At 48.6% G+C, this 27,271-nt stretch overlaps 1 protein-coding gene across 1 annotated transcript; it reads right to left on the bottom strand.

Moving 5' to 3' along the window:
* Window positions 1-235: 235 nt before the first annotated feature.
* On the bottom strand, window positions 236-27,271 carry CELF6 (CUGBP Elav-like family member 6). The gene is made up of 12 exons (XM_052646638.1): window positions 27,010-27,271; window positions 23,134-23,216; window positions 13,318-13,366; window positions 2,749-2,877; window positions 2,567-2,646; window positions 2,263-2,406; window positions 2,014-2,146; window positions 1,776-1,922; window positions 1,503-1,565; window positions 1,169-1,249; window positions 939-1,082; window positions 236-363 (listed from the first exon to the last, which is right to left on the bottom strand). Exons 1-12 carry the CDS (start codon window positions 27,269-27,271, stop codon window positions 236-238), a joined length of 1,443 nt encoding a protein of 480 aa, XP_052502598.1.

Below are 27,271 nucleotides of genomic sequence, written 5' to 3' on the forward strand. Positions count from 1 at the left end.
GTGGGGACAGGAATGATGTTAAATTTATCTCAGTTCATAGATGGAAGGAAAAAAACAGTCCCAACCTGAGGATTCCTCCTAACTCCTGGCTCTTCTCACCCAGATTTTTTCAGAGGTGGGTGCCCTCAACATCCCAAAAAGGAATAGCAAAGTTGAGAGTGCCTCTATCACTCAGGACGCATCTGCCTGGGGTCCACGACGGACTCACCTTTCGTGGTTGGTCAGTAAGAGCAGATCAGTAAGGCCGGTTAGCATCCTTGGGCCTCTTCAGCTGAACCTTGAGCCTCTTCATGCCAATCTGAAAGCCATTCATGGCCTGAATAGCTGTCTGGGCACTGGTTGGATTGTCAAAGCTAACAAACCCTGGAGGGTATGTGCAGAGAGGTTAGCTGGGAACTCTGCCCAGCCTCTTCTCCTCACCCACCTCAGGCCAATTCCATCAATCATATACCCCTCCACCCTTCAGTGTTTGCATGTGTGCACACACACACAGGGACACAGGCTCATACAGACATGGACAAGTGGCCTGAGTTTCCTGTGATTCTTGGAAGGACAGGAGGTAATTCTGAGTGCGTGTGTTGGGCGGCGGGTGTTTCTCTGTTTTTTTCCTGGCATGGAAAAAGCTCTCTCCCTCCACAGCTCCCATTCTGATCCTCTGAATTGCAATTGCAGTTGGAGGGGCTCTCTGACTCCAGATCCCACCCCCCCCCCCATCCACTTGCCCTGGCCAGATTCTGAAGCCTAACCTGGTTGAAGATCTACCAGACATCTGACTGTCCCAGGTGAAGCTGATATAGACTTGTTCCTGGTCTGGGATCCTGCTGAGTGCTATACACTCAGTTTCTAGGAATCATTGACTTCTGAAGGTGCAAACTTAGGGTTTTTAGGGAGCCTCGTAATTAGGGGAGGGAGAGGTCCACGGATGGGCCTCAACTCACCAAAACACTTGCTCTGGTTTGTGGCACGATCCACAAAGACTTTGGCAGAGACCACAGCTCCAAAGGGCAGGAATGTCTGGATGAGTTCTGCATCACCAAACTCCTGAGGCAGGTGATAGATGAAGAGGTTACAGCCTTCGGGGCCTGGAGGAACAGCGGCAGGCTGGTTCAGGGGAGGAGTCCTAAGTCCAGCCCCACCAGGCTTTGATCTCCAGACCCCTGTCCCTCACCTTCTCTTTGCTGCTGGGGCAAGGCTGAAGGCTGCTGGGGAAAAGTTGTGCTCACTGGGGCATAGGCCGACGGATAGGCTGCTGGAGACAGAGGTGGGAGCGGGCAGTGACCCCCCAGGAGCCATCCCTCAAGCAGGACCCCACCTGCCTGGCCACTTTTGACCAATTCAGCCAGTCCACCCCTAGAAAAGTCGTTCTGGGTCCAAGGGTGAGGGAATGGAGGGTCGACTCCTCAGAACAGAGCCTAACCTCCCCTCCCCCCGCCCCCCACAAATCTCCCTGTTACTTTCTGGGGCCCTTCAAACCTCCCAGGCCGCGTAGCGCCAAGTGAAACCTGCGTAGTGGTGCATCCCAGCGTAGGCCTGCTGCAGGGGGTCAGCCACGCCGGGACTCTGGGCTGGGGAGAGAGGGGCGCAAGACCCTAAATGAAGGTGGGCTGACGGGCAGGGCTAGGTGAGAATTCAGGGAGTCTGGAGGGAGGCGACGAGAGGCAGCAGGGAAGGAGGAGTCTCTTCTTAGGGAAGCCAGGCCTTGCCATCACCATCCCCCAGCCCCCACTCCCCATTCCGTTTGGGAGGCGGAGATCTGGGCGGAGTAGGGGGCCCACCTGGGTAAGGAGAGAGCCCGTTATTGTAGAGACTGTCCGAGCCTGGTTGCCCGTTGGTCTGGGGAGTCAGGGGACCGAATCCATTGACGCCGATGGGCGCCGGGAGACCCGGAAGCGTGCCCGGGCCACCGCCGGGCGGGGAGTTGGCTGCAGGTGGCGAGGAGGTGCGAAAGTCAGCTCACCGCCCCACGCTCGCTCCGCCCTGGCCCCGCCCGGCCCCGCCCCCTGCGCGCAGTACCTGCCGCGGGCAAGAGCGGCGCTGCCACCAGGCTGAAGGCCGCCACGTGCTGCATCTGTGCGGCCACTGCCGCCACTGGGCCGAGGCCCGGGCCCTGCGCCGCCGCCAGCAGGGCCGCCTGGTGCTGCAGGATCTTTGGGAGGGAAGAAGGGCAAGTGTAGAGGACCAGTGGCGGGCAGCTGCTCGGGCTCCCTAGCCCGCGGCTGGCTCACTCGCTGCGCCACGTGTACTCCAGGACCAGGCACCTACCGCGGTGGTATAGGCTCCGCAGGCCCCGAGCGGCAGCGGCGCCGGGTGGAAGGCGCCCAGCTGGCCTGCCATTTGCTGCATCCGCCGCAGTGCGCGCTCGCGGTCCGTGTCTGCCAGCTTGACCACGAGGCTGGACGAGGCGCCCTGGGTAAGACAGAGGAGGCTGCAAGGACCGGTCTAACCCCCAGTTCCAGCTCTGGGCCCAGTGCCTTGCTCATCATCAGGCCCTTTCCCCGGGTTTGTGGGGAGAAGTAGCCAGCCCCCACCCCGCTGGCCTCGCCCTGGCCCCGGCGCCCGCCCTCACCGCCATTGTCCGGCTGCCGTGCAGACTCTGGATGGCTGCCTGAGCTTCCCCTTGACTCCCGAACTTCACAAAGGCACAGCCTGGGGCAGGATAGAGGTGGCTCAGGTCACAGAGGCCAAAGGGTCCTGTGGTCCAGAGTGAGGCAGGGGTCACCAGGAAGTCCCGGGGTCAGCTCAAGTCACCTTTGCTAGTGCCGTCAGGGCTCCGCAAGACGGTGCACTCCTCGATGTGGCCGAAGGGCTGGAATAGGCGTCTGACGTCCTCCTCGCCCTGCTGCTTGCCCAGCATGCCCACAAACAGCTTTCGGTCCTCTGGGGACAAATCCAGGAGTCACCTGGGAACCCTAAGTCCTCTTGGACTCTGCAGAGGAACAGAGGAGCCTAGGAAGGGAGCTAACCACGGTCTAGCTCTGGGAAGAAGAGGAGGAAATGAGAAGGCCTTACTCATTGGGCCCACAAGGTTGGGTGTTTTTTGAGGGGCAGGATGACCTTCATATGGATCTGGAGGAAAGGAACTCGGGATTTCCATCAGGAAAACCCGAGTCCTGGAAAAACTCCGACTCATGGCTGCTCTTGTGGGAAGTGAGTCAGTCCATAGTTTTTGGCTGGATAAAGCCCTACATGCACCATTTTATGCTTGCCCTTTATGTTCTTAGAGTTTGGGAAATGCTGTTTTGGACCATTTCAGCCCTATTAAGGGAGGGAGTCCTAGAGGAGTCCTAGTATTCATACTGGGTCTGGAGGAGATAAGTACACCCTAAGGAGAAGCCTGCTGGCAATCTCTGGAATCAAGGAAAATTCTGGATCAAAAAACAAAACAAAACAAAAAAACAGCACAGAAACAGTTGTCTCATTGTACTGCTGCCTCCCCAGACTCTTTTGAGCACTAGAATGATGAACCCCCACTGCCAGCTCCAAACTCAGCCTGGGTGCCCTTCCTGTTCCTAATCCTCCAGCATTGGCATTTTCCCGACTACACTTCCTGAACCCGTGACCCCTTTCCTTACCTCCCTTACGTCTCACCGAGCCCCCAAGGCCCTCCCTGAGCCCTGCTGCCTCCTCCCTGACTTCCCCTGTTTTCCTGCCTTGATCTCTCCCCAGGTGTTCTCCCCAGGCAGAACAGTTTCTGCCTGCAGATCCAGTAGCCACCTGAGAATCCTCCTCTGTGTTGCCGCTTCCTATGGGAGTGGTAGAGATGCCAGGAAAGGGGCTGCGGGCTGGGTCTGTGCCCTTGAAGAAAGCTGCAGAACTGGAGCTGGCAGGACTTAGATGCACATCCAGCAAGAGGACTATCCAGGAGTCCAGCTCAAAGCCCCTCTCATTTCTGCACCAGGGTAAGTCTAAATTTGAGAGGGGGCTTCATCAGGGTGATACAAGTTGGAAGAGAAGGACTGGGTGGGAATATGGCTTCAGGCTCCACCTTTGAGATCCTGGAGCCCAAGCAAATCCATCCCAAACTCCTTTTCTCTTTGGCCAGCTTGGCTAGGCTGTTGGAAACAAGGCTGATGAAGGTTGTAGGCTGAAGTGTGGGTGACAGTGAAAAGGAAGAACAGATTGCTCAAAATTAGCAGTGGAGGGAATCTCCGACAAGGAGATTACGTGTGTGTCCATATTCACCTGGATGGTGTGGGGTTCAGCCTAGGCGGCCCTGAATACCATGGTATCGGTCATCTGCCTGTCAATGCTGTGTCTGTATGAAAGGCGAGGGCTGCAGTTTATATGGGACAGAAGAATTATATGTGGTTTATATGTTTCAGCAGAACACGTCCCTCTGTCCAGAGGGTAACTGCCCAGAAATCCTGATGGGGATGGGATAGATAAAGTACTTGTGGCCAGAATTCGAGTGGAGGTACCAACCTTCTGTGGTAAGAACACAAACCAGTGGGTGTACTTCACTCCTGGGTGTGTTAGCCACAGAAGGGTGCCCTTGGAATGGATCACCGGCTTCCTCACCTTTTTAAAAAGCTGTGAAATCCATCATTCTAACAAAAAGATCAGGATGAAGCTCAACATATAAGAGAAAAGTAGAACTGTTTGGAGTAAAGCCAGAAAAGAGGGAGGAGGGCTGGAGTTTCTCTGGCTTCATCTTCCCTTGGTTCTCCCTAGAAAGGGCTCCAAGGAAAGTCCTTTGTAAACCACTGACCTAAAAGACAGAACATACAATTCCACATGGTATATGAAGAGGGATCTGGGATCATTCTGTTCAGGAACCTGAGAAGACAGGAATGGTCTTTCATGATTCTGTTGACTAATCTGATGGTGGTTTTGCCTTGACATTGGAAGACAGGCCCTATTTGGTCAAGGAATCAAACCCTCTGAGATTGTTATTGTTCTGAACTATGAAACTAAAGTATGCCCATGCATCTACAAGAGGCCCAGGAGGGGCTGGAGAAGATCCTGGGGTCTTCAGAGTCCCAGCGCTTCATAATATCCTAACTTGCAGTGCAGTTGTGACATTGGGTAGCATCTGCAAGATGATGTTAGCACCCAGGTAAACTGTCATGCCACATGAAACAGCATCCAGGTAGCCCTAGGTAGGAAGAAAGATGTCATGGCTGAGAAGGCGCCCCCAGGACAGAAAAGAGGTTTGTGTGGACAGTGGTCCAATCCTTCATCTGCTCTTCCCCCTATTGCTCTTTTCTGATGATGGTGGTCAGTTACAGCTCATGCCAAAGACCATGAAATTCTCTGATCCTTCTTTTCCAATGAGAGTCTCCCAAATTAAAAAAATTTCCATTTCCATGACAGGGCACTGACCCTATGGTTCTGAGCTACTGGGTTGTACGGAATTTGAAATTGAAATGAGTTTGGGCCATGGGCTGGTCTCTATGCTGCACACTGCACAGGTATCATCCTAAATCCTAGTGTTCTCTTTGCCCCTTTATAGGAACCTTGATGGTGTTGACAGGAGGATGATCTGGTCACAGTGTGTGTTAGCATCAGATGATCTCCAGAAATGGTGGGATAAGTTTTTAAGAGATCTGGTCAAAGAGAATTACAGGCTGGCCCCCTGAGAGTAGCCCCCAAATGCACATCCCTGAAGATTTTGAGGGCTGAGGCATGCTCCTGGAGAGTCGGTGATGACAGGACTTAGCCCAGAATATTCAGTACCCTCTAGGTCGAACTATACCAGTTTGGTAAAAAAGAGGATTCCGTAAGAGGTAGGTTAGAAATGTCTGGGTAAAAGCACTCCATGAGTGGTAGACAGGTCTGTAGAAAGATGGAAATATTGGACAGGGAGGCCTAACTTTCCTAGAGTGGATGGAACTAGAAGATAGCATCAGTGTGGAGTTGAGACATAGTTGGAAAGAGACACAGTTGAACAGTATAACTGCCTTTTCATGATGCAACCAATGTGTGCTCCTTGCTTTTCTATCAATGCTTTTTTGAACCAAACCAAGTTGTTTGGACCCTAGAGGTTCATCTTCATAAAGCTACCTTGTGCAGCTGGTCATACAGGGATTCTAATGTAGCAAATGATGGGGCTGAAAGCCCAGAGTTAGAGTCAGTCCCTCTGTCTTCTTCAGGAAGGGTCTCAAGACACTGCTCTAGAAAAAAGGCTCTGCCTCAAGTTGGCCCAAAGGAATTCTTGAGGTGCACAACTTTCTGGCTTCTAGGCCCCTCACAGCCAGCCACTCACTTCCGTGTTGGAGAGATATCATGATTGTAGAAACAGTGCAGGGATGAAGTTTCAACATTAGGATACCAACCACCAAATGCACCCTAAAATTACCAGTCCAACTTTCCATCCAACTACCAACTCAGGAGATCCTGCTGACGGCAGCCTTTGATGCCCTGATGTTCTTAGTAATGACTGCAGCATAATGACCTAGCCAAGGCAGACTAGGAAATGAGTGAAGGAAATATCCAGGGGAAACAAAGTCTTCTGATCAGATCTAATGAGTATCAGGGAGGACGTTAATTCCAAAAGAAAACTATGAGAACTAAGAAACAAATTCGGCAAAGTTCCACTATAAAAAAAAATCAACAAAATAATCAGGGCTTCCCTGGTGGCTCAGTGGTGAAGAATGTGCATGCCAGTGCAGGAAACACAAGTTCAATCCCTGGTCCGGGAAGATCCCACATGCCATGGAGCAACTAAGCCCATGCGCCCCAACTGCTCCACAACTACTGAGCCTGTCCCGTAGAGCCCAGGAGCCCCAGCTACCGAGCCCACATGCCGAAACTACTGAAGCCCGCACTCCCTAGAGCCTGCGCTCTGCAACAAGCGAAGCCACTGCAACGAGAAGCCCACACACCACGACTAGAGAGTAGCCCCTGTTCACTGCAACTAGAGAACAGTCTGTGCAGCAACGAAGACAGCCAAAAATAAATAAAATTTTAAAAAATCAGTTGTGCTTCTATACACTAGCAGTGAACAAGCTGAAAACAAAATTAAGAAAACGATTCCACTTAGCATCAAAACAAATAAAATACTTAGGAATAAATTTAAACAAAGATGCCAAAGAACTTGTACCCTGAAAACTATAAAACACTGCTGAAGGAACTTGGGAAGGCACAAACTGAAGGAAATTGGAGGACATCTTTTGTTCGAGAATTGAAAGACTTAATATTGTTAGATGTAAGTATTACCCAAAGCAATCTGAAGATTTAATGCAGTCCCTATCAACATTCCTATGGCATTTTTTTAAGAAATAGAAACATCGATCCTAAAATTTATATGGAATCTCAAAATACCACGAATAGCCAAATAATCTTGGGGGGAGAAAGAATGTTGGAGGTCTCAGAAGACCTGATTTCAAAACTCATTACAAAACTACAGTAATCAAAGTATGGTACTGGCATAAAAAGAGACATTTAGACCAATGGAGAGGAACAGAGAGACTGGAAATAAGCCCTAACATACATGGTCAAATGATTTTTGACTAGAGTTCCAGTCTTTTCAACAAATGGTGCGGAGAAAACTGGGCATCTACATATAAAGGAATGAAGTTGGGCCCTTATCTTGCACTATATATAACAATTAAATGAAAATGAATCAAAGACATAAACATAAAGGCCAAAATGATAAAGCTCCTGGAAGAGACAGTGGGAAACCTTCATGACCTTGCATTTGGCATTGATTTCTTGAATATGACATCAAAAGCACAGGCAACAAAAGCAAGAATAGAAACTTTGGACTATGTCAAATTTTAAAACTACTCTGCATCAAAAGACACAGAGTGAAGAGGCAACCTACAGAATGGGAGAAAATATTTGCAACCCATATATCTGATAAGCGTTTAAGATCCAGAATATACAAAGAGTTCCTATGATTCAATGATAACAAAACAATTCAGTTTTAAAAAATGAGCAAGGGATCTGAATAGACATTTCTCCAAAGAAGATATACAATGGCTAGCAAGTATATGAAAAGATGCCCAATACCACTAATAGTTAAGAAAGTGCACATCAAAATCACAATGAGATAGCAACTCATACCCATTAGGATAACTGTTATTTTAAAAAAGAAAAAAAAAAAGGAAGAAGATACGTGTTGGCAAGGATGTGGAGAAATTGGGACCCTTGTGGACTACTGTTTACGTATGTGCACTAATGTAAAATGGTACAGCCATAATGCAAGACAATGCAGCAGCTCCTCAAAAAATTAAAAATAGAATTACCATACTACCTAGCAATACCAGTTCTGGGTATACATCCAAAACCTTGAAAGCAGAGTCTCAAAGAGGTATTTTATACACTCACGTTCACTGTAGCATTATCCACAATGGTCAAAAAATAGAAGCAACCCAAATGTCTATCAACCAGTGAATGGATGAGCAAAATGTGGTGTATACACACAATGGAATATTATTCAGTTTTTTAAAGGAAAGAGATTCTGATACATTCTGCAACATGGATGAGAACTGAAGACTCTAGGTGATATAAGCCAGTCACAGAAAGACATATACTGTATGATTTCACTTATGTGAGGTATCTAGATTAGTAAAACTCATAGAAACAGAAAGTAGAATGGTGGTTGCCAGGGGCTAGAGGGAGGGAGAAATGGAACTTGATGTTTAATGGGAACAGAGTCTGAGTTTTATATGATGAAAAAGATCTGGACCTTGCACAGCAATGTGAATGTTGCTAACAGTACTGAATTATATTCTTAACAGTGGTAAAAAGAATAAAGATTATCTTATGTCTGTTTTGAAAGTGAAAGTGAAGTTGCTCAGTCGTGTCCAACTCTTTGTGACCCCATGGACTGTAGCCTACCAGGCTCCTCAGTCCACGGAATTTTCCAGGCAAGAGTACTGGAGTGGGTGGCCATTTCCTTCTCCAGGGGATCTTCCCAACCCAGGGCCCCACTTAAAAAACAATACAGTGCAGGAGAAGGCCTGAAAAATAGGGACTTAGACCAAGAAAGAACGGAGACTCCACTTTTTCTTCATCCTGATTCAAGAGAGCCAGGAGGCAAGTAAGAAAGCCAGGGCCTTCAGGTTCCCTTAAGAGAGAAGATCTCAGCCTCTGGAGATGCATTTTTCTCTTTCGGGGTAAATGAATAGTGCGGAACTTGGCTGCAGAATTTATGGGAACTGGCATACATTAAACTATGTATATTTGTATAAACATATACGTAGGGCTGGCATACATTTAAAGGCTATTGTGGGATGTCCCTGGTGGCTCAGTGGTAAAGAATCTGCCTGCCAGTGCAGGAGACACAGGTTTCATCCCTGGTCGGGGAAGATTGCCACATGCTGCAGAGCAACCAAGCTCTCAACTACTGAGCCTGTGCCCTCTAGAGCCTGTGCTCCACAACAAGAGAAGCTACCGAAATGAGCACCCTGTGCACTAGAGAGTGGCCCTCACTTGCTGCAACTACAGAAAAGCAATGAAGACGCAACACAACCAAAAATAAATAAGTAAATACTTTTTTAAAAAAAGACTGTGCCTTCCAATGAAGGCGGATGTGGGTTCAATCCCTGGTCAGGGAAGTAAGGTCCCACATGCTGTGGGGTGTAGCCAAAAAAGTTTTTTAAAATGCTGCTGTAATGTAGTCCATGAAGACTTGGATGCACCCCAAGTGTCACCAATGCTACCAGAGATGGCCATGGAAGAAGAAGACGCCAGAATTAAGTTCATGAGATGGGTCTGTGACCTGTAGAGCATGGTTATACAGAGAGTCCTATGATCATTCAGATTCATAAGGAGCTGTTCAGTCTCAGAACAAATGGGTAGTTTCAAGAACAATGATGTTGTAGGTAATGTTATAGTGGAAAGAAGACAGAACATCTCTGCATCTTTCCAAGCTATTATGAAAAATGTTTTTATAAATTTGCTTTAAACATTTTTTTCAATGAAAACAAGTCTACTTCTATCCAGGCTTTCCCCTGCTGTGCTAACAATCTGATTTCTACAACATTGGCTGGAAGTGAAAATAAAACAGACCTACAATAGAAGTTATAAAAAAATAAAGTAAAATATAGGTTATTTCAACCACAATCCTCATGTCTATTGATTAAAAATAATAGTAATACTACTCTGTTGCATTGGCATCAAAATTCAAGAGATAGAATGTGTGTGAAGTGACCATTTTTGTCAAAAAGCGCATGCATGTGTACACAGTAGAATAGTCCTGTATGGCAGAGGGAAAATGGAAGTCTTTGGGCCAAAGAAGCTAGCTTGATAGGTCAGGGTTAGGCTGTCACAGTGCTGGTGCACTTTTAAAACTGGAATTAGCTGCCAACATTTAATATATTAAAGGGAAATTTTTAAATTAAATCATGACAGTCTCAACCATTTAGGGTTACTTACCTGGCTCCTGTAGCATTTGAGTTAGTGATCCCTGTTTTATGGGAAAAAAAAGCTAATAATCTCTTCCAGAAAAAAATGACAAAGTTTTGGAAGATTATATTTGCCTTGATACCCCTCAGATTATGTCTGCATTGATACCAGTATTTTTGTCAGATATAAAAGTCATTAATCATCTGTATACAAAGGATTTAATTTCAGGAATAATTTAAAAATATGCAAGGTCACAGGCTTACCTATATCAGGGCAGGTATGATCATTAACTCTGAAGGTTTATAGAACTGGGATCACAGAGATAAGATTTAAATGGGACAAGCTGTACTACATTGGTGTCAAATGTTACATTTCAAAATTCAAACTCAATACCATTTTAAAAATTGCATTTCTAAAGCATTAATTTGTGTTAAAATTCAGCAGAGAGCTTCTGAAGAGATACACAATAGCACTGAAGAGAAGGAGCACATTTTGATTAGTATTTAACAGATCAGTTAGTAGTAAAATACTTCAGTTTCAGTTCAGTCGCTTAATCGTGTCCCACTCTTTGCAACCCCATGGACTGCTGCACACCAGGCTTCCGTGTCCATCACTAGCTCCCGAAGCTTGCTCAAACTCATATCCATCCAACCATTTCATCCTCTGTCATCCCCTTCTCCTCCTGCCTTCAGTCTTTCCCAGCATCAGGGTCTTTTCCAATGAGTCAGGGTCTTTTCCAATGTTACTGGAAAAGTAAAATATTTATAAAGACCCAACTGTTGCAAGACTTAGTACATATGCCTCCTCTCTCCCAAATGTGTATCAGGGAACATTTGGTGACTTTGAGTGGGAGCAGGAAGGAACTGAGAGATCTGGTCATCCAAAACTATAAGAAGGATTATCCATAGATGCCTTTGGAATATATGCTCCTTAAAAACCATCACTTGTCAAGAAATATCTATGTTACACATGACTACTAAAGGGCTTCCCCAGTGGCTCAGATGGTAAAGAATCCTTCTGCAATGCAGGAGACCTGAGTTTGACCCCTGGATGGGGATGATCCCCCAGAGAAGGGAATGACTACCCATGCCAGTATTCTTGCCTGGAGAATCCCCATGGACAGAGGAGCCTGAAGGGCTACAGTCCATGGGGTCACAAAGAGTTGGACATGATTGAGTCGCTAAAACTTTCACTATTTTTCTTTTTAAAATTATGAATCCTACTGCCAGGCAGACCTCTTTTCAGATAGATTTGCTTTTCCTGCTCTCTTGAGCTGCTCAGAATCTGAACAGGTGTAGAGGTGAAATGCCATATATACAGAATTTGTCAGTGATATTACACTGGAAACATTTGTACAAAAAGGAGGAGGAAAGTTATAAAACTCACACTAATGCCACTGCTAGGGGCCCAGATGACCAAGACATCTGGGCCAGGCTAAGCAGAAGCATTATTGGTGTGGCGGTCTCCTTTGGGCAGTGGCCCTCATCCTGGTAAGATGTGTTAGACTCCAGGCAACAAATGTGTCCCCAGTGTCCTGGATTCAGTTCCTGAACCACACTCCAAGTTGCATCGTGTTCTTCTGAGCCCTGTACATGAGCTTCCCTCTCCCTGACGTACTTGCTCCCTTGCTCCTCCCTTTTCTTTTTGGCTACTTCTTGTTCATCCTGGAGGTCTCAGCTTAAATAGTGTTACCTCTGGGAGCCCACCTCGACCTCCTAGACTAAGTTAGGTGCCCCATGTTTGTTTCCCCACAACCCCCAGGACTTGAAAAGCTCTGATCACACTGAATAATACCTTCCTTTACTGTTTATATCCCCTTATACCTCCAGAGCTTCATGAGGCCAGGAGGCAGGTTTGCCTTGCATTCCTAATGTGGAGTAAGTTACGCAAAAGATATTGGTTGGATGGTTGAACAAACTACAGTCTAACCTGTCTGCTTCTTAGCTTACTCAAATACTCTCAGGTGGTCTCTCAGCTGTGGGACTGTCTAGTGTTTGTGAGCAGGGCTGAGAAGATGGCCAACACTGGCCGTGATGCCTAACAGTTTCCCAAGAAGCAGAAATTCTTGGGACAAGTGAACCAGAGGTTTGGTGTGCAGCCTGGAACTTCTCAAAAACCAGTCTGGAAAGAATGAGATAGAAAAGGAGGATGTGTGTATGAAGGGGGAGGAAGGAAGCTTGGAAATAGCTTCTCTAGACAAAGTGGGATGGTAGTATCTTGACCAGAAGCAGAGAATCAGAGATCAAGAAATCAGAGACCAGAATCAGAGATCAGAGAGAGTCAGCAGATGTCAGGGAGGGCTACAGGCAGATATTTTGGAATGATTTAACACCCAAGGGCAAGAAAGACACCAAGAACTGACACCAGAAGCTAGTTTTGCTTTTCTAGCTTAGAAGCTGGCCATAACGTGGCTGGTTGTCAAAAAGCACAGGCTCTCAAATCCTCTGTTCTTAAGGAGCTTTAGTTTTTTTCTGCACTATGAAACAGTGCAGCTAAAAAAAAAATCACTTTTGAAGACTTTCCATGGTCCTCAACATAGAGTCAAATTTCTTAATATGGCCTGAAAAATCTGTCTGACCAGCCTCATCTTCTTCCAAAGGCAATGAAGGAATATGAGTGGCTCCAGCCCAGAATGGACTGGATTTTCTGTAATCAGAAGAACCTGGAAAAGGAGAATAACTCTAGCCTGGTTCTTCAAACAAATCTGGAAGTTCCACCTGTTAAAACAAGAATGAACTTTCTCCAGGGGCAAGGTGGCAAGAACTCCCTTCCTCTATGTGCAGCCTCTATCTCCTCCCTCTTCTGGGTCTGGGGATGCTGGGACCCCATCCCTCCTCAGTCTGATCTGGGATGGCTGAGTTGTTTCTGGGGCTGAGCAATCTGGTCCCTCCCTACTTGTTCCCCTTATCCAAGGTAGGCGGAGGGGGGCTCTGGCAATAAAACATGGGTAAGCCTGACTTCAGGAGTGGGCCCACCATCCCCGACGTGGATGATACCCTGAGATTTGTCAGGCAGGCAAGTTACCTCCTCGGCCCTCACTGGCAGCCGGCTTCACTTGGATAGGACGATTCATCTGAAAGACATCGGACCAACACACCCCATCAGCACGACCGCCTAGTCCTGGGGCCCCGGCTTCTCCACCCCTGGACTTCTCAGGATCTAAGCCCTCACCCCACCACTCTATACCCCACCACTCTCACACAGGAATTATAGATTTTCTCCAAGATTCCTCCCTTAAATGCAGGACTTTAGAAAGTGCTAAAGCCTGAGGATTAGGCCATAGGAAGCTCAGGGCAAGTAGAGGAGGGAATGTGGAGGCTAAAGAGATTCTCCTGCCTTGGGCTCTGCACAGACCAGGTGAGGCCTGTCCCTCTGGCTCCTGGACTTCCTCTGGATGAGAGGAATTGGGTAGCAGGGTAGAACTGATACTGCAGATTTGTGGTTTGTGTCTAAGACTGAGAATATACTTTCTATGTGTCATTTAAACAATCTGGGAACCAAGATTTAGTGTTGTCTACCCCCAACTCTGCCGTTTAGTGGTTGTATGACTTAGAGTAAGCCATCCTCGCTTGGATTCAACTTGTCAAATGAGAAAAACCTCCCCCAAGCTTCTGTGTCACTATAGTCTACACTCACCCTCCCAGTCCTCTCTCTGGGCACCCTCTACCCCTGAGGATGCTGGATTTCTCCAGGGTGCCATCCTCAGCCCCACTCACCCCACTCTTCCCTTTCATCCTGAAGAGTCTCATCCACACCCACAGCCTCTGCTCCTGTCTCCACAGGGATGACTCAGAGCTCTGTGTCTCCAGCTTGGACCTCCCGCCTGAGCTTGAGCCCCTTCTGGCCAGCTGCTTGCTGGACACCCCGACTAGAAAGTTCACTGGTACTTTCCACTGAACACACCCAAACCAGAGCTCATCTTTTTGCCCAGACCTGATCCTTCCAGTCATCCAAGCTGTAAACCTGGAAAGCAGCTTCCTTCTTTCCTCCCTCCCTTCCCCCACCAACCGATTTCACCTTCTAATTCAGGGGTTCCCTGATCAGGGGTAGATATGAATCACCCGGGAACCATATCAGACTCTCAAGTTGGGGGAATTGTATCATTCATTGGTAAACGCTCCCAGGTGATTTCGATATACACCCCACCCACTCCCATCCCCCAACCACCCTGAGAGAATTCATGATTGAATCCCCATCTCACCTTCCTCTCATGGGTGTTGTGGGGATCACATGAGATAATGGGGACGCAAAAGGTCTTTGTAAACTGCCAGGAGCTGGGTGCGTAGGACGTGAGGAATTATTGTTGGGGGGGCAGACAGCTGAGTGCTGGGAGGAATGAACCGCAGCCTTCCTGTTCGTGGAGGAAGGGGTACTGATGCCCATCTGGCCTGAGAAGGTGATGATCTGACCCCCTCCCCTCAGGAAATGCAATGCTTCTGCACCAATCAGGGGCCACTCCATCCTCTACCAGTGTGCTTGTTGCTGAGACAACGGGCAGCTTCCTGTTACCATAGCCACAAGTGCTACCCAGTAACCATGGTAACACCCTGGCAGTCACAGTTGAGCAATTTCCTTTGGATCAAATTTGGAGGAGGGGGGAGTGGGGAGGGCTTTAAAAAAAAAAAAAAAAGGAAAACAGGCCAAGCCTGAAACAGCACAATCCCCCTCCCGCCCAGGACTCAGGTTCTTATGCGCTCTGACACACCCGCCCACTGGTGGTGGAGCACGTGCAGTGGCCCAGGTTGTGGGTGGGGGCCGAGACGCCAACAGGACTCAGGCTGCAGTCTAGAGGGGATGACAGATCAATCCAAGCAGATCAGGGCGAGCTGGACAGGTCTGGACTGGCCTGGACCAGGGACCGGGGGGACAGGACCCCTCCCTGGACATGGCCACCTGTGACTGTGGAGGAGAGACCAAGAGACAGAGCCATGGAGAGCAGGGACACAGGGAGAGATGACGAGACACAGGAAGACAGAAACGCTAAGAGAGTAAGACGGACCTGCAAGGGGCAAGGAGAGAAATACTGGTGGAGATGAGAAGGAACTGAGAGGATAGGGGTCAGGAAGGGAGCATAGGAAAGGGAGGGTGGAGTGTGGCAGAAGGGGAGAAGCCTGGGGCGGGGGGCAGTGAGGGTGAGCAAGCCCATCATTATTTTATTAGTTCTTAAATAGATTCTAAGAATTTCTCTCTGGAGCCTAGAGTGATGAGCACATGTGACAGCAGTTTCCATGGCAGCTGCCTCCCCAGCTGGGTTTCTGGGGAGATGGAGCTCACTGGGGCTCTGGAGGATGTCCCGTCCCCCCTCCCCCACTGCACCACTCTTTGATGGAGAGTGGGCATTAGGCGCTACATAAACATCCCACGTGGACCTGGCCGAGTGCAGGTCTCAGAGTTTGAGCACCTAGACTTTCCACCACTCAGCCATGTTGTCAGTATTCTCAGAACTCTGAAGAGCCCTGAGCTGGGCCCTTCAGGGGAGACAGCAATGACCCTGGGACCCTGTCCTTAAAGGGTAAAATAATGCCACCATTTCCCAAGAGCCCGCTGTGTGCCAGGCCCTTCCTGGGGGCACTGTATATACACTGTCTCTAAATTCCTTCCAAACACTCTACAAGAGAATGTCATTGTTCCCATAGTACAGATGAGAAAGTTGAGGCTGGGGGAGGCTAAATCACTTGTCTGAGATCACATGGTGATTGAGCTGGGATTTGCCCCCAGGTCTGTCTGACATTGAAGTCCATGATTTTCCCTTGAGTTGCTCAACTCTGTTCTGAAGACATGAACACAAATGAGGCACAGAGGGGCCAGGACCAGGGGAGGGGTGCAAGGTGAAGTGCTGACTCCAGCTGGAGAGGCTGGCTCAGGGACGGCTTTGGGGAGCAGGCAGGATTTGAGCTGGGTCTTGCAGCACTGGGGTCACTGGGCCATCATGGGAGGAGCAGGGCTGGAGGCTGAACATTCCAGATGGCTGGGGTATGGAGAGAGAGACGCAAGTCCGAAGGAGTAAGGGTTTCCAGGTGGGCACCTGACATTGAGGGGGCTAGTGAGTGAAAGTCGCTCAGTCGTGTCCAACTCTTTGTGACCCCATGGACTGTATAGCCTCCCCCAGCCTCAACTTTCTCATCTGGACTGAATTCTCCAGGCCAGAATACTGGAGTGGGTAGCCTTTCCCTTCTTCAGGGGATCTTCCCAACCCAGGGATTGAACCCATGTCTCCTGCATTGCAGGCGGATTCTTTACCAGCTGAGCCACTAGGGGGCTAAGGTAGTACAAATTTCTCCCAGTCAGATAGATGTGGATTTAGATCCTGGCTTCATCAGTACAATTTACTTAAAGGTCTCTGAGCCTCAGTAGCCACATTAGTAAAAGGGGATTAATGATCCTACTTTGAAGGGGTGTAGTGTAAGTGACAAAAGCTAGATCTTCGTAGATGGACCAGATGTAATACGTTTTTTGTTTGTTTTGTGTGTGTGTTTTAAATGGAAGGATATGAAATTGAAAAGTCAGAAGAAGCCAGATTGGGGCAGGCTGTAAAAACTATGATGAGGAAGTTTGTTGTATTTCAAAGGCAGCAGAAATCCAGGGAAGCAGGGGAAGAATCTGTCTTATGAAGGATCCCATGAACTGTCATTATGCAGAGAAAGGATTGAAAAGGGAAAATTTAGAGGCAGGAAGATCAGTGATACAGGTAAGGGTTGAGGGTGACCTGGATCAGGGCAGAAGGAAATGGACAGATTCAAGAGATGTTGAGGAAGAATGAACTGAACTAAAGTATTGGATATGGGGAATGAGGGAGAGGAGGAAATTCTGACCTACAGGTTTCTGGCTTAGCTGTTGGGGAAGTTGGTAGTTTGGCACGTAGGAGGTGCAGGGCAGGAGCCCAAGATGGTGATGACTGAGTTGGGAAAAGGAATGCTCCCCTAGGCTCTGACCTTCAGTCTCCACTGGGAAGTGGTTGGGGAGGGCATCCAGGATTTGGGTATGTTGTCTGTGACTGAAGGAGAGAGTTGCCCGCATGAGTTACCTGGGCAACCCTGCCCTGCTTCATTCCTTCCACAGCCAGGGGAGGGATGTGGGAATGGGGTGAAGTGCCCACGATTCCCCTTTGAAGAAAAGAAGGCATTGCCTCCTTGGTCAAGCACTTGTCATGGGACCTCAGGGGAGCTCTTGCCCTTGGCTGAACACTTGTTCCCCTGGGTTTCCCAAGTCCAGGCCTATGTCTGCTTCAGGACCTAGCCCTGGAGGGGAAGTCAAGGGAGAGTATGTCAGAAAAAGGAGAGAACAACCCACTCCAGGTCATGGAATGGAGAAGGTCAGCAGCAGCACAGACACACACTGGGTCCTGATCCTTCTGCCCCTGTGAGCAGCAAGGAAGGCCATACCTTACTCCTCCTCCCTGCTTGGCTCGCCTACAGTTCCTGCCTTTGGACTCTGCATCGCCTTCTTCAGACTCTCTGTCCTGATGCCAGCTATTCCCTCCACTCGGCACTCATGATACCCCCAGCCCCTTCCCCTCACTGTGGGAAGACTGTTTATTGGAACCTCCCCAGAGAAGGGGCTCCTGGTGGGTCTAAGAGAGGTGTCATGGTTGCAAGAGAGAGCTGAACAGATAAAAAGGAAACCACCACTGTCAGCACTTTGTTCCGCCTCACCCCCTTCCTCTAATTCAGTCCACTCCCGAGTCCAATTCGTTCTAGGGTCTGTATGGTTTTTCTGAACAGATCACAAGTCCATCCTCTCCTCCATCCTTGCCTCAACCCCAGCTCCAGGCCAGTGTCATATTCACCTGCACTCAAGTAACGGTGTCCAGAGGGTCACCTGCCTCCAGCAGTGCTTCCTCTCCAAGCCAGCCTCACACCATATCCAGAGTGATCTTTTAATACCAGTCCCTCACTCTTCCCTGCACCAAATGTACTCACACTTCCCCATTGTAAGCCTCCAATAAAGCCCGAGATCCTAAGACTGGGAGCCTGAACCTGTTGGTCTTGCCTCCCCTGTTGTCCTGTACATGTGATCCTCTCCATTCAGTTGGAGCCTTAGCCATCTCCACTGGACACCTTCCCTGCCAGCTCTCACACTGTCCCCAGGATTCCAGAAGTAGCCTTTGTCTTTTAGGTTTCTAGGCCCTCAAACGTGATGATCATGATTCAGCTCAGATGGCAGCTCCGCCCTTTCCACTCCTGATGCCTCTTTTATGTGCCCAGAGGTAAACCCCACTGAGGTGCAGTGGGTTATTTCTGGGCTGGAAGCTCCTTGAAGGCAAAGGCGCCAGCTCACGCAATGAGCAGGCGCTAGCACATACAGTGCATCTGTGTGAGATACAGACAGGCAAATTAGATACTGTGGACAAATTAGGAAGAATGTGCCCCTTCGGGGCTGACACGGTCCTATGATCATGAGCATGGCTGGGTCAACAGAGCATGGCTAGACTGCAGCCCCCATTTGCTTTTTTCACTCAAGCTCTTTCATGCAGGACAAAACCTGCAAAAGCAAGTGTACTCAGTGTTTGAAGGGATGGATGCCCAGGGAAAAGATCATGAGCATGAAGAGAGACAAGTGAGGGAGGGGGCACCTTCTGAAACCTGGAAGGCAGGCCCGAGGTTGGGCCTCACTTTCTCCAGGGGGATTCCAGAGCCTGAAGTGAGGCTGAAAGAAGCCGCTCCAGCTTCCTGGGGAAGAGGCTGCAGAAGCTGGGACAACCACTGAGGTCTGAAGGGAGTCCTGATTTGGGAGCCAAGCTTTAATAGGTGGTAGAGAGGGGCTGGGGGAGGCACCAGTTGGGCAGACACCATGAAATTTCTCCTAGGGGTTCAGGCTTTCTCTTTGAATTTGACCCAGCTTTTCCTAACCCCACAGTGACAGTGTGACTGTCTCCTGTAGGAGTCCAGATTCAAGTCTTATCTCTGCTTCTCCAGCAGGTGGCAGGTGTGCCCAGGACCCTGAGCCTATAGGAAGCTGGGCACCTTCCCCCTCCATGCTGGTGGGCCCCAAGGCCAGGTGACTAAAGCCGTTGCTGCCCCTGGCAGGCCCAGAGGAAAGATGGATGGCTCGGCCAATGCTGGGGCTAGCCAACAAGGCCATCGATTTTCATTTAGGAGAATAATTAAATATTAATTTTCACTTTGTTAAGCTGAGGAGGGTGAATCAAGCCAATCCTGGCAGTATCAGAGGAAGTCAGGGCCATGTTGGAAGCCTGAGGATGACAGGGTCAGAGGGGCCAGGTGTACCCAGTCATCATCTGCTCTAGAACCTTTGACCCCTGTCTGCCACCAGCCTGGCTCAGGTAACAGTGCAGTGAATGAGTTCTGGAGCCTGACTACTTAGGCTCAAAGCCCTGATCTTCCCATCAGTAACTACCCGACCTTGGGCAAGTCACTTGTTCTCCATGACTCAATTTCCTCATCTATAAAATGTGAATGCCATACCTTCTTCATAGAGGATTAAATGACTTTGAACGTGTCAAGTGCTAGGAACACTGTCGCTATCAATACATGTTAGTTATTATTTCTCTTTTCCTTCCCAGAAATCACCCTAGTAGCATAGTGCTTCACTGTCCTGATCTCAGGTGCCCTCAGCTCAATAGAGTCCACCAGGTACCCCTTCAATTGTGGAGCCCTGTGGCTGGTTGAGGAGGGGATTTTTTTCTTTATTATTTTTTTATTTGGCTACCCCCGGTTTTAGCTGCAGCATGTGGGATCTTTAGTTGCAGCATACGGATTCTTAGTTGTATTCAGAATCTAGTTCCCTGCATGCATGTGCATGCTAAGTTGCGTCAGTTGTGTCCGACTCTTTGTGATCCTATGGACCACAGCCCACCAGACTCCTCTGTCCATTCGATTCTCTAGGCGAGAATATTGGAGTGGGTTGCCAGGCCTTCCTCCAGGGGATCTTCCCAACCCAGGGATAGAACCAGAGTGTCCGACAGCTCCTGCATTGGCAGGTGGGTTCTTGACCACTAGTGCCACCTGGGAAGCCCTGTAGTTCCCTGACTAGGGATCAAACCCAGATACCCTGCAGTTTTTTTTGTTTTTGTTTTTGCTATACAATAGGTCCTTGTTGATTATCCATTTTGAATATAGTAGTGTGTCCCAGCTATCCCTTTCCCCAGGCAACCATAAGTTCATTTTCTAAATTTGTGAGTCTCTATTTTGTAGGTTCATTTATATCATTTCTTGTTAGATTCCACATATAAGGGATATCATATGATATTTCTCTTTCTCTGTCTGACTTCCTTCACTCAGTGTGACACTCTCTAGGTCCATCCGTGTCACTGCAAACGGCATTATTTCATTCTTTTTAATGGCTGAGTAATATTCCATCATATATATGTGCCGTATCTTCCTTATATGCTCCTCTGCTGGATCCCCTGCATCGGGAGCACAGAGTCGTAGCCACTGGGCCACCAGGGAAGTCCCTGGGGGGGATTTGTTCTCCCAGATTTCATCTTAGTTTTTTCAGTGTCTTCCGTTAGCTTTCAGGATACAGTCCAAACCCTTCACCCTGGGATTTAAAGTTTCCCCTTCCACCATTGCCCTCTGTGGATCTTCTCTCCGGTCTGGCCCGTGCTTATGTGGGGACCCTCCTCTACACTCCCAGCCCCATTTCACACCCATCTGTTCCTCTTGTCTCTGCACCTTTCCCATGATGTTCCCCATATATGGAGCCTTATCACTTGTCTCCCTGACTCTTAATTCTAGTGACAGAAGTCATTTACTCCCAAGGGTGGATCCATAATGACTTCTACTATTACTCCTAGTAATGCTGCTGTTACTACTACTACCATCAGCTGACCTGTACTGAATACTTACAAGGTTTGCACTTTATATGACTTAGTTTATTTAATTATTATAACAGCCCTACAAGCTCAATTTCACAGAGGAGGAAAGGCTAGCCTTAGAGCGGTAAAGACTTGCCCAAGGTCACAGAGTTAGTGAGTGGTAGGTCCTGGATTGACACCCAGGTCTGTCTAGCTCCAGAGCCTCCCTACAGAGGATTGGTGAGGGTGATAAGTTGGTGTTGCGGTGGTGGTGGTGGACTTTAGTTGCTAAGTGTTGTCTGACTCTTTGCGACCCCATGGACTATACCCCTCCAGGCTCCTCTGTCCATGGGATTCTCCAGGCAAGAATACTGGAGTGGGTTGCCATTTCCTTCTCCAGGGGATATTCTCTACCCAGGGACTGAACCCGGGTCTCCTGCATTGCAGTCTGATTCTTTACCACTGAGTCATCCAGGAGGCCCACGTTGGTGTTACTTGACACTGAGCCTTCAAGAGCCAGGCTCAAGTTCCTTCAATTACAAGGATTGGTTCTAGGACCTGACACCCCATTAACAGCTTGATCAGCCCTAAGTAAAGCTTGTTTTTTTAAAATAATGTAATTTAATTTTCATATTTTGATTGCACTATGCGGCTTGGAGGATTTTAGTTCCTCAACTAGGGCTTGAACTGGGGACCTCAAGCAGTGAGTGTGAAGTCCTAACCATTAGACCACCAGAGAATTCTCTAAAGTTTGTTTTGTTGCTGGAGGGCTCTGATGATGAGAAATGAATTCTTTACACTGAGCTGAAATTAATGTGGCTGGTTTTTATACCCCACTGATCCTGGTCCTGCCCTATGGGGACACCCATAGAAAACCAAATCCTTCTTTAGGATCTGAAGGCGGGTACCCACCCCAGCAGTAATATGTATTGAGATCTTACTCTGTGCCAGGTACTTGCTAAGCCTCAGTTAATCCCCCCAATAGTCCAGTGAGCTAAGCGTTAGTATTACTCACTCCCTATAGGTGAGGAATTGAAGCTCGAATGTCTAAGTAATGTATCTGAAGACACAGAAATGCTAAATGGCAGAGCTGGGATTCAACTCCAGTCTGTGAGACTCAAAAACTAGTATTTGTAATTATTATGTTATGATGTCTCCCTATTGTAGCCCCCACTAAACCCTGTCCAGCTAAATATCCCTGATTCTTCAAATTATCATTCCATAATATATTTTATGTCCCTATACCATCCAAGTCTCTTTCTGGTAGGCTCATGACCCTCTTAATCCTGAGGCCTGGAATTGGATATATTCCCAGGTTTGGCCTGCCCAGGACAATAGCATTCTTGCTGTAGACATGTCACCCCTTGGACAAGAGAAACTGTGTAGTGTGACTTGCTCTTGGTGAACCCTAGTTCACCCTTGCTCTTGGTGAACCCTAGTTCACCAAGTGTTAGGAACACTAGTTCCTAACAATCACCACTTTCTTCCTTCAGCAGGAGGTCCTGCTTTGTCTTCTGCCCAGCAATTAGCCATTAGCCAAGGCCATATCAAGTGCCACTGATGTACAGTGGCCTAGCTCCCTGTAGAATGAGGTCTACCTTAACCTTGAGCTAACTGTTTGGGGGTGTGGAAGGAAAGCAATCTTGGTGAGTCAAGACACCCAAAACAGCATTACAGGAAGAGGATCATCAAGGACCCCAGAACTCGAAGAAATGGGGTACCAGCCCAGCAGAGCCTCTCCCCTGTGGATCTTCAAATATGCTCACACCAGTGACAAACGACACCTAACGCCATGATTTTAGCCAACATGGACAGATTCTAGCATAGCTCACAAGAGTAATGCCTTTCCTAAAAGATAGGAATGGTACACTTGGCCCAAGAGTCTCAAGCCCATTTCTTTGGACCAGAAGACTGAATATAACATATAACATGTAGCTGTTAAGGGTACAGGTAAGTCCTCTGCCAGAAAGATGACTCTTCTAGTTCCTGATCCCAGCCCAGCCACCACATGCTGCTTTGGCAAGCACGTAGGGCATGTTCCCAGCCGGAGGTGGTTCCCACCCCCCCAGCCCTGGTGGACTTACCCCTGGCAGGGTCTTCTGCTCGTGCAGTGCACTCTGAGCCTTGAGAGCAGAGTCCCGGGCGCAGTAGGTGAGGAAGGCACAGCCTGGGGAGGAAGAGGCTGGCTCAGGGGGTTTCCTGAAACCCCCAGGTACTCTTCCTGGAAATACCCTATTACACTGACAAACTCAAGGCCATTCTCCTTTCAACAAGGGTACTGCTTCTGAGAAGCTTCTCTGCCTCCCACCTTCTCTGAAGGGAGGATCTTCATGTGCCCATGTCACAGACTCTGGCTCCCTCACTCGCTCCTGGCCTTTTGCCTAGGGAACATGTGCACCGACACCCAATCACATATTCATGCAATCCCACATCTCCCCTCCCCACACCAACCATAAATCCTGTTGGGGTTAAAACTCCCTAAGCGGCTTTGCCTTCAGCTTTAACCCCAACCTCCCCCTTCCTTTTTGGATTCATACTCCTAAAGTCTCTAAGAATCAGCCTCAATTCCTTCCCAATTCAGTTTCAGATGGGAGGAGACAGAAGAGGAGGAAGAAGGTTGGGAACCAAGCCCAGGACCCCACAACTCCTTCCTGATACCTCCTCCTAGTTTGAGTCTAAGGAATGGATTGATTTGAGGCTTGGGAGATGGAACTGGTTTAAGGACATCCTATAGAGAGGAGCTTCTAGGGACTTCCAGTCCTATCCAAAGTACTTGATCCATCAACCCTCCCAGGACTGCAGGATAGGGCCTCTTAAAGTGTTTTTATGCCCCAAATCTGATGGGGCATAAAATCTGACTTCTCTAAAAGAATGAGTAGTTAAAGCGGGAGAGAAGGAGTCTAAGTTGAACCAAAGGTTCAGTCCTACCCACTCTTTGTCCGGCCTCAGAACCTGTAGCCTGCTAGGAAGCATAGGGCCAAGACTTCTTCCGTTCCAAAAGTCATTGAACACTCACTTACTCAGAAAAGATTTATTGAATACTTACTTCTTCTTGTATATTATGATGGCTTGAAGGTAAAGTGGTAACAAGACAGACACATTTCCTGCCCTCATGGGAATCATGTCAAGGATCATGAGGGAGACGTATCTAAGTCCACACAATTGAGGAATGAATGTCTCAGAGAACACACTGAGCTCTCAATAACAAAGGGGGGTTAACGAGGTGATGGAAAGGGTAGTGATTATTTCAAGCAGAGAGAACAGTACATATGAGGACTGAGTGAAGAATTCAGTGTGTTGGGGAAACAAATGGAAGGCCAGTATGGTTGAAGGTTGGTAACTGGGGGCAGATTGGCCAGAGAGCATGCAGGGATCAGCTCATCTGTAACTTCAGTTTGGATTTTGAATTTTGTCCTAAGAACAGTGGAGAGCCACTAAAGGGTTTTAAGCAGGGTTGTGACATTAGGTCTGTGTTTTCAAGAAGAGCCTTCTGAGTAAAGGAAGGAGAAAGACTAAAGGAAGAGAAAGTGGATGTGGGAAACCATTAGGAGCTTGGTGCAGTTTGCCACTTAGACCTCAGCAGACTGCAAAGGCGAATGGGAACATTTTATCCATTGTCTTCTATGTGGCTGTCCTCTTAAGGTGGGCAGATACCTGCCATTCACTGGGTTAAAGAGACCTTAGAGAACTCCTGGAACAACCACTTATCATATCAATAGGAAAATTGATGCCCAGAAAGTATGCCAGTGGTAGCACAGGGTTTGGAATCTCCAATTTCTAGGCTGAGCTTGTTTTCAAAGCACTGTGGCTGCCCCCTTCAGTATTCAGCCATCTAAAAGAAAATGAGTCACTCTGGCTTTTGGACGTCACTGTTGCTGGGGAGAAGGTGGGGAATATGTTGATTGGGAGACCCTCCCCATGGACCTTGCAAAGTAACCTTGCCTTCAAGAGTTGTGGGTTGATTTGGGGAAAAAAATCACCGAAACCTGATTCCGCTTACATCCCTGCTCCATCTTCCACCACCAAACCATATTAGCTGACGTCAGAACTGAGCAGGGCTGGGGCCCTGTCTGAAAGGCTCAGGGGCCTAGTTGCTGCCAAAAGGAGCCCTGTGTGGACAGGGAGTGGAAGAATGGAAGGATAAAAAGACAGAGACGCATGGCTTGAGGGACAGATGAATGGAAAAAAAAAAAAAAAACAGGAAGAATTAGAACTAAGTGGAGCGAGAGAAAGGATTAGGGAACAGTTCAGAGACTCTGATGGTGTTTGAGTGAGAAGAGTGAGAATTAAAGATAATCTATACACTTTCTTTACTACACAGATTGCTCAGCAAGACCAGCTTGTACTTACATACTGAAATAAATGTCTAAAAAATAAGACCATAAGTTGCTATGGATGGACTGGCAGTTGGGCAACTGGACTGCATTAGAAGGGATCTGGGTGGTATGGTCTTGTGGTTTCATGCCTCTTTAAAAATGACCCCACTCCAAAGGGTTTAAGATGCACTGCTACATAGCTGGTCCTGGATCCTCTATGGGCATATACCTGAAACTCCTACATTAGTGTGCCTAGGAACTCCCCAAAGCCTCTGAGTTGAAAAGGTGGCAGCCTGATTCCAGCTCTCAGCCCTTAGGAAAATACATGTAGCTGTTACCCAGGGCCCACCACTTCTCTCCTGGAAAGATCATGGAGGATAGTTGGAGACCCTCCCGTACTCCACAAATCCTGAAACTACAGCATGGTGAAGGTGGGGAGAGAAAAAGGTGATTCTTCTCAAATAATTTCCTTCCCGTGCCCATGTATGACATGTGACTCTGGCCATCTTACTCCAGCCCAGCCTGGACAGACTTTTCTGCATGTAAACAAGCCTCCTCCCTCTCCCTACAGGAAGAAAGATGTGTGGCAGGACAGGACCATGGTGCCTGTCTTTTGAACAGGGCCTGGGAGAAGACCACATTCTGCCTCTTCAACTTGACCCACCCTGAGGCTCTGGTCCACAGGTTCTGGTCTAGGACCAGCTTGTGAGGAAGGGAAAGCCATAAAGAGGATTGGGAGGCCATAAAGAGGATTGGGAAGGGACAAATATGTGGCACGGGAGTGAGGAGATTAGAGGGTAAAAGAAGTGTGGGTTCAGCTGAGAGGATACCTGAGATGTGGGGGATGAGGGAGCACAGATGGTTGGAGTTCCTGCTGAGGTCAGAGTCCTGGACTCAGATCAGAAGAAGATAGTGTTGGGGTTCTGGATGGGAATGGAGAGTCTGGGGCTATTCCTAAGCAAGAAGGTGGAATTTGGTGCTGAGAGCCTCCTGGGAAGGGAATTGGATTTTGTGATTTAGATGGGCCTGAATTCTGAAGAAGGTGACAGTTTGGGTCTGTGGGATTTTAGGTTAGCAATCTGAATCAAAAAAAGGCTCCAGATGTTGCCAGGTCTTGGAGGCAAGAATGAAGGGTGCAAGTCCAAAATGTGTGTAAATGTGGTTATCCCTGAATGGGCTGGCACCAGGTTGGGGGTGGTGGGTGGTGATTCAGGAGTGATTGGGTCCAGGGTTTGGGAGACTGAGGGTGTCAGAGACTTAGAAGGTGGAATAAGTTACCAAATTCCTAGATTTGGGCTGTCTGATGGGAAAGATGGAGCGAAGTCCAGCTGAAAGGCGGAGACTGTTAGGGTGTGAGAGCCGAGGGGTAGGGAGTTTGAGGTTAGAATAGAGAACACGTCAGGGGGCCGGAGTGATGATCAGAAAGAAGGAGGGTGTCAGAAAATTCTGGGTTGAGGGTTCTGTGATCCGGGAGAAATATTGGGCTGAAGTGGGCTGGTACTGGACTGGTGTTGGACAGGCTCTAGGTAGGGCTTGGGTTGGGGCTGCAGTTGAGGCTGGGATTTGGGCTGGGCCTCACTCTAATCGGATTGGGGCTGGGCTGGGCAGGGCTGGGCAGGGCTGGGCTGGGCTGACCCCGCGCACCTTTGTGGAGGCCGGTGAGCCGGTCCTTCAGCACCGTCAGCTCGTAGATGCGGCCGAACTCCTCGAACAGCGGCTTGAGGTCCTGCTCGTCCAAGCCCCGCGGGATCTGCCCCACGAAAAGCTTGATGGCGTCGTGGTCCTTCATGGGCACGGCAGGACCCGGGTTTAGCCCGCTCATGCCGATGCCGCTGTCCGCGGTGCTGAAACCCAGGCGCGGGCCGGGGCCGGCGGGCGGCGCAGACCCTCCGGGCGCCGCGGCCAT

Source organism: Budorcas taxicolor, chromosome 10, assembly GCF_023091745.1.
Source record: "Budorcas taxicolor isolate Tak-1 chromosome 10, Takin1.1, whole genome shotgun sequence".
NCBI lineage: Eukaryota > Metazoa > Chordata > Mammalia > Artiodactyla > Bovidae > Budorcas > Budorcas taxicolor.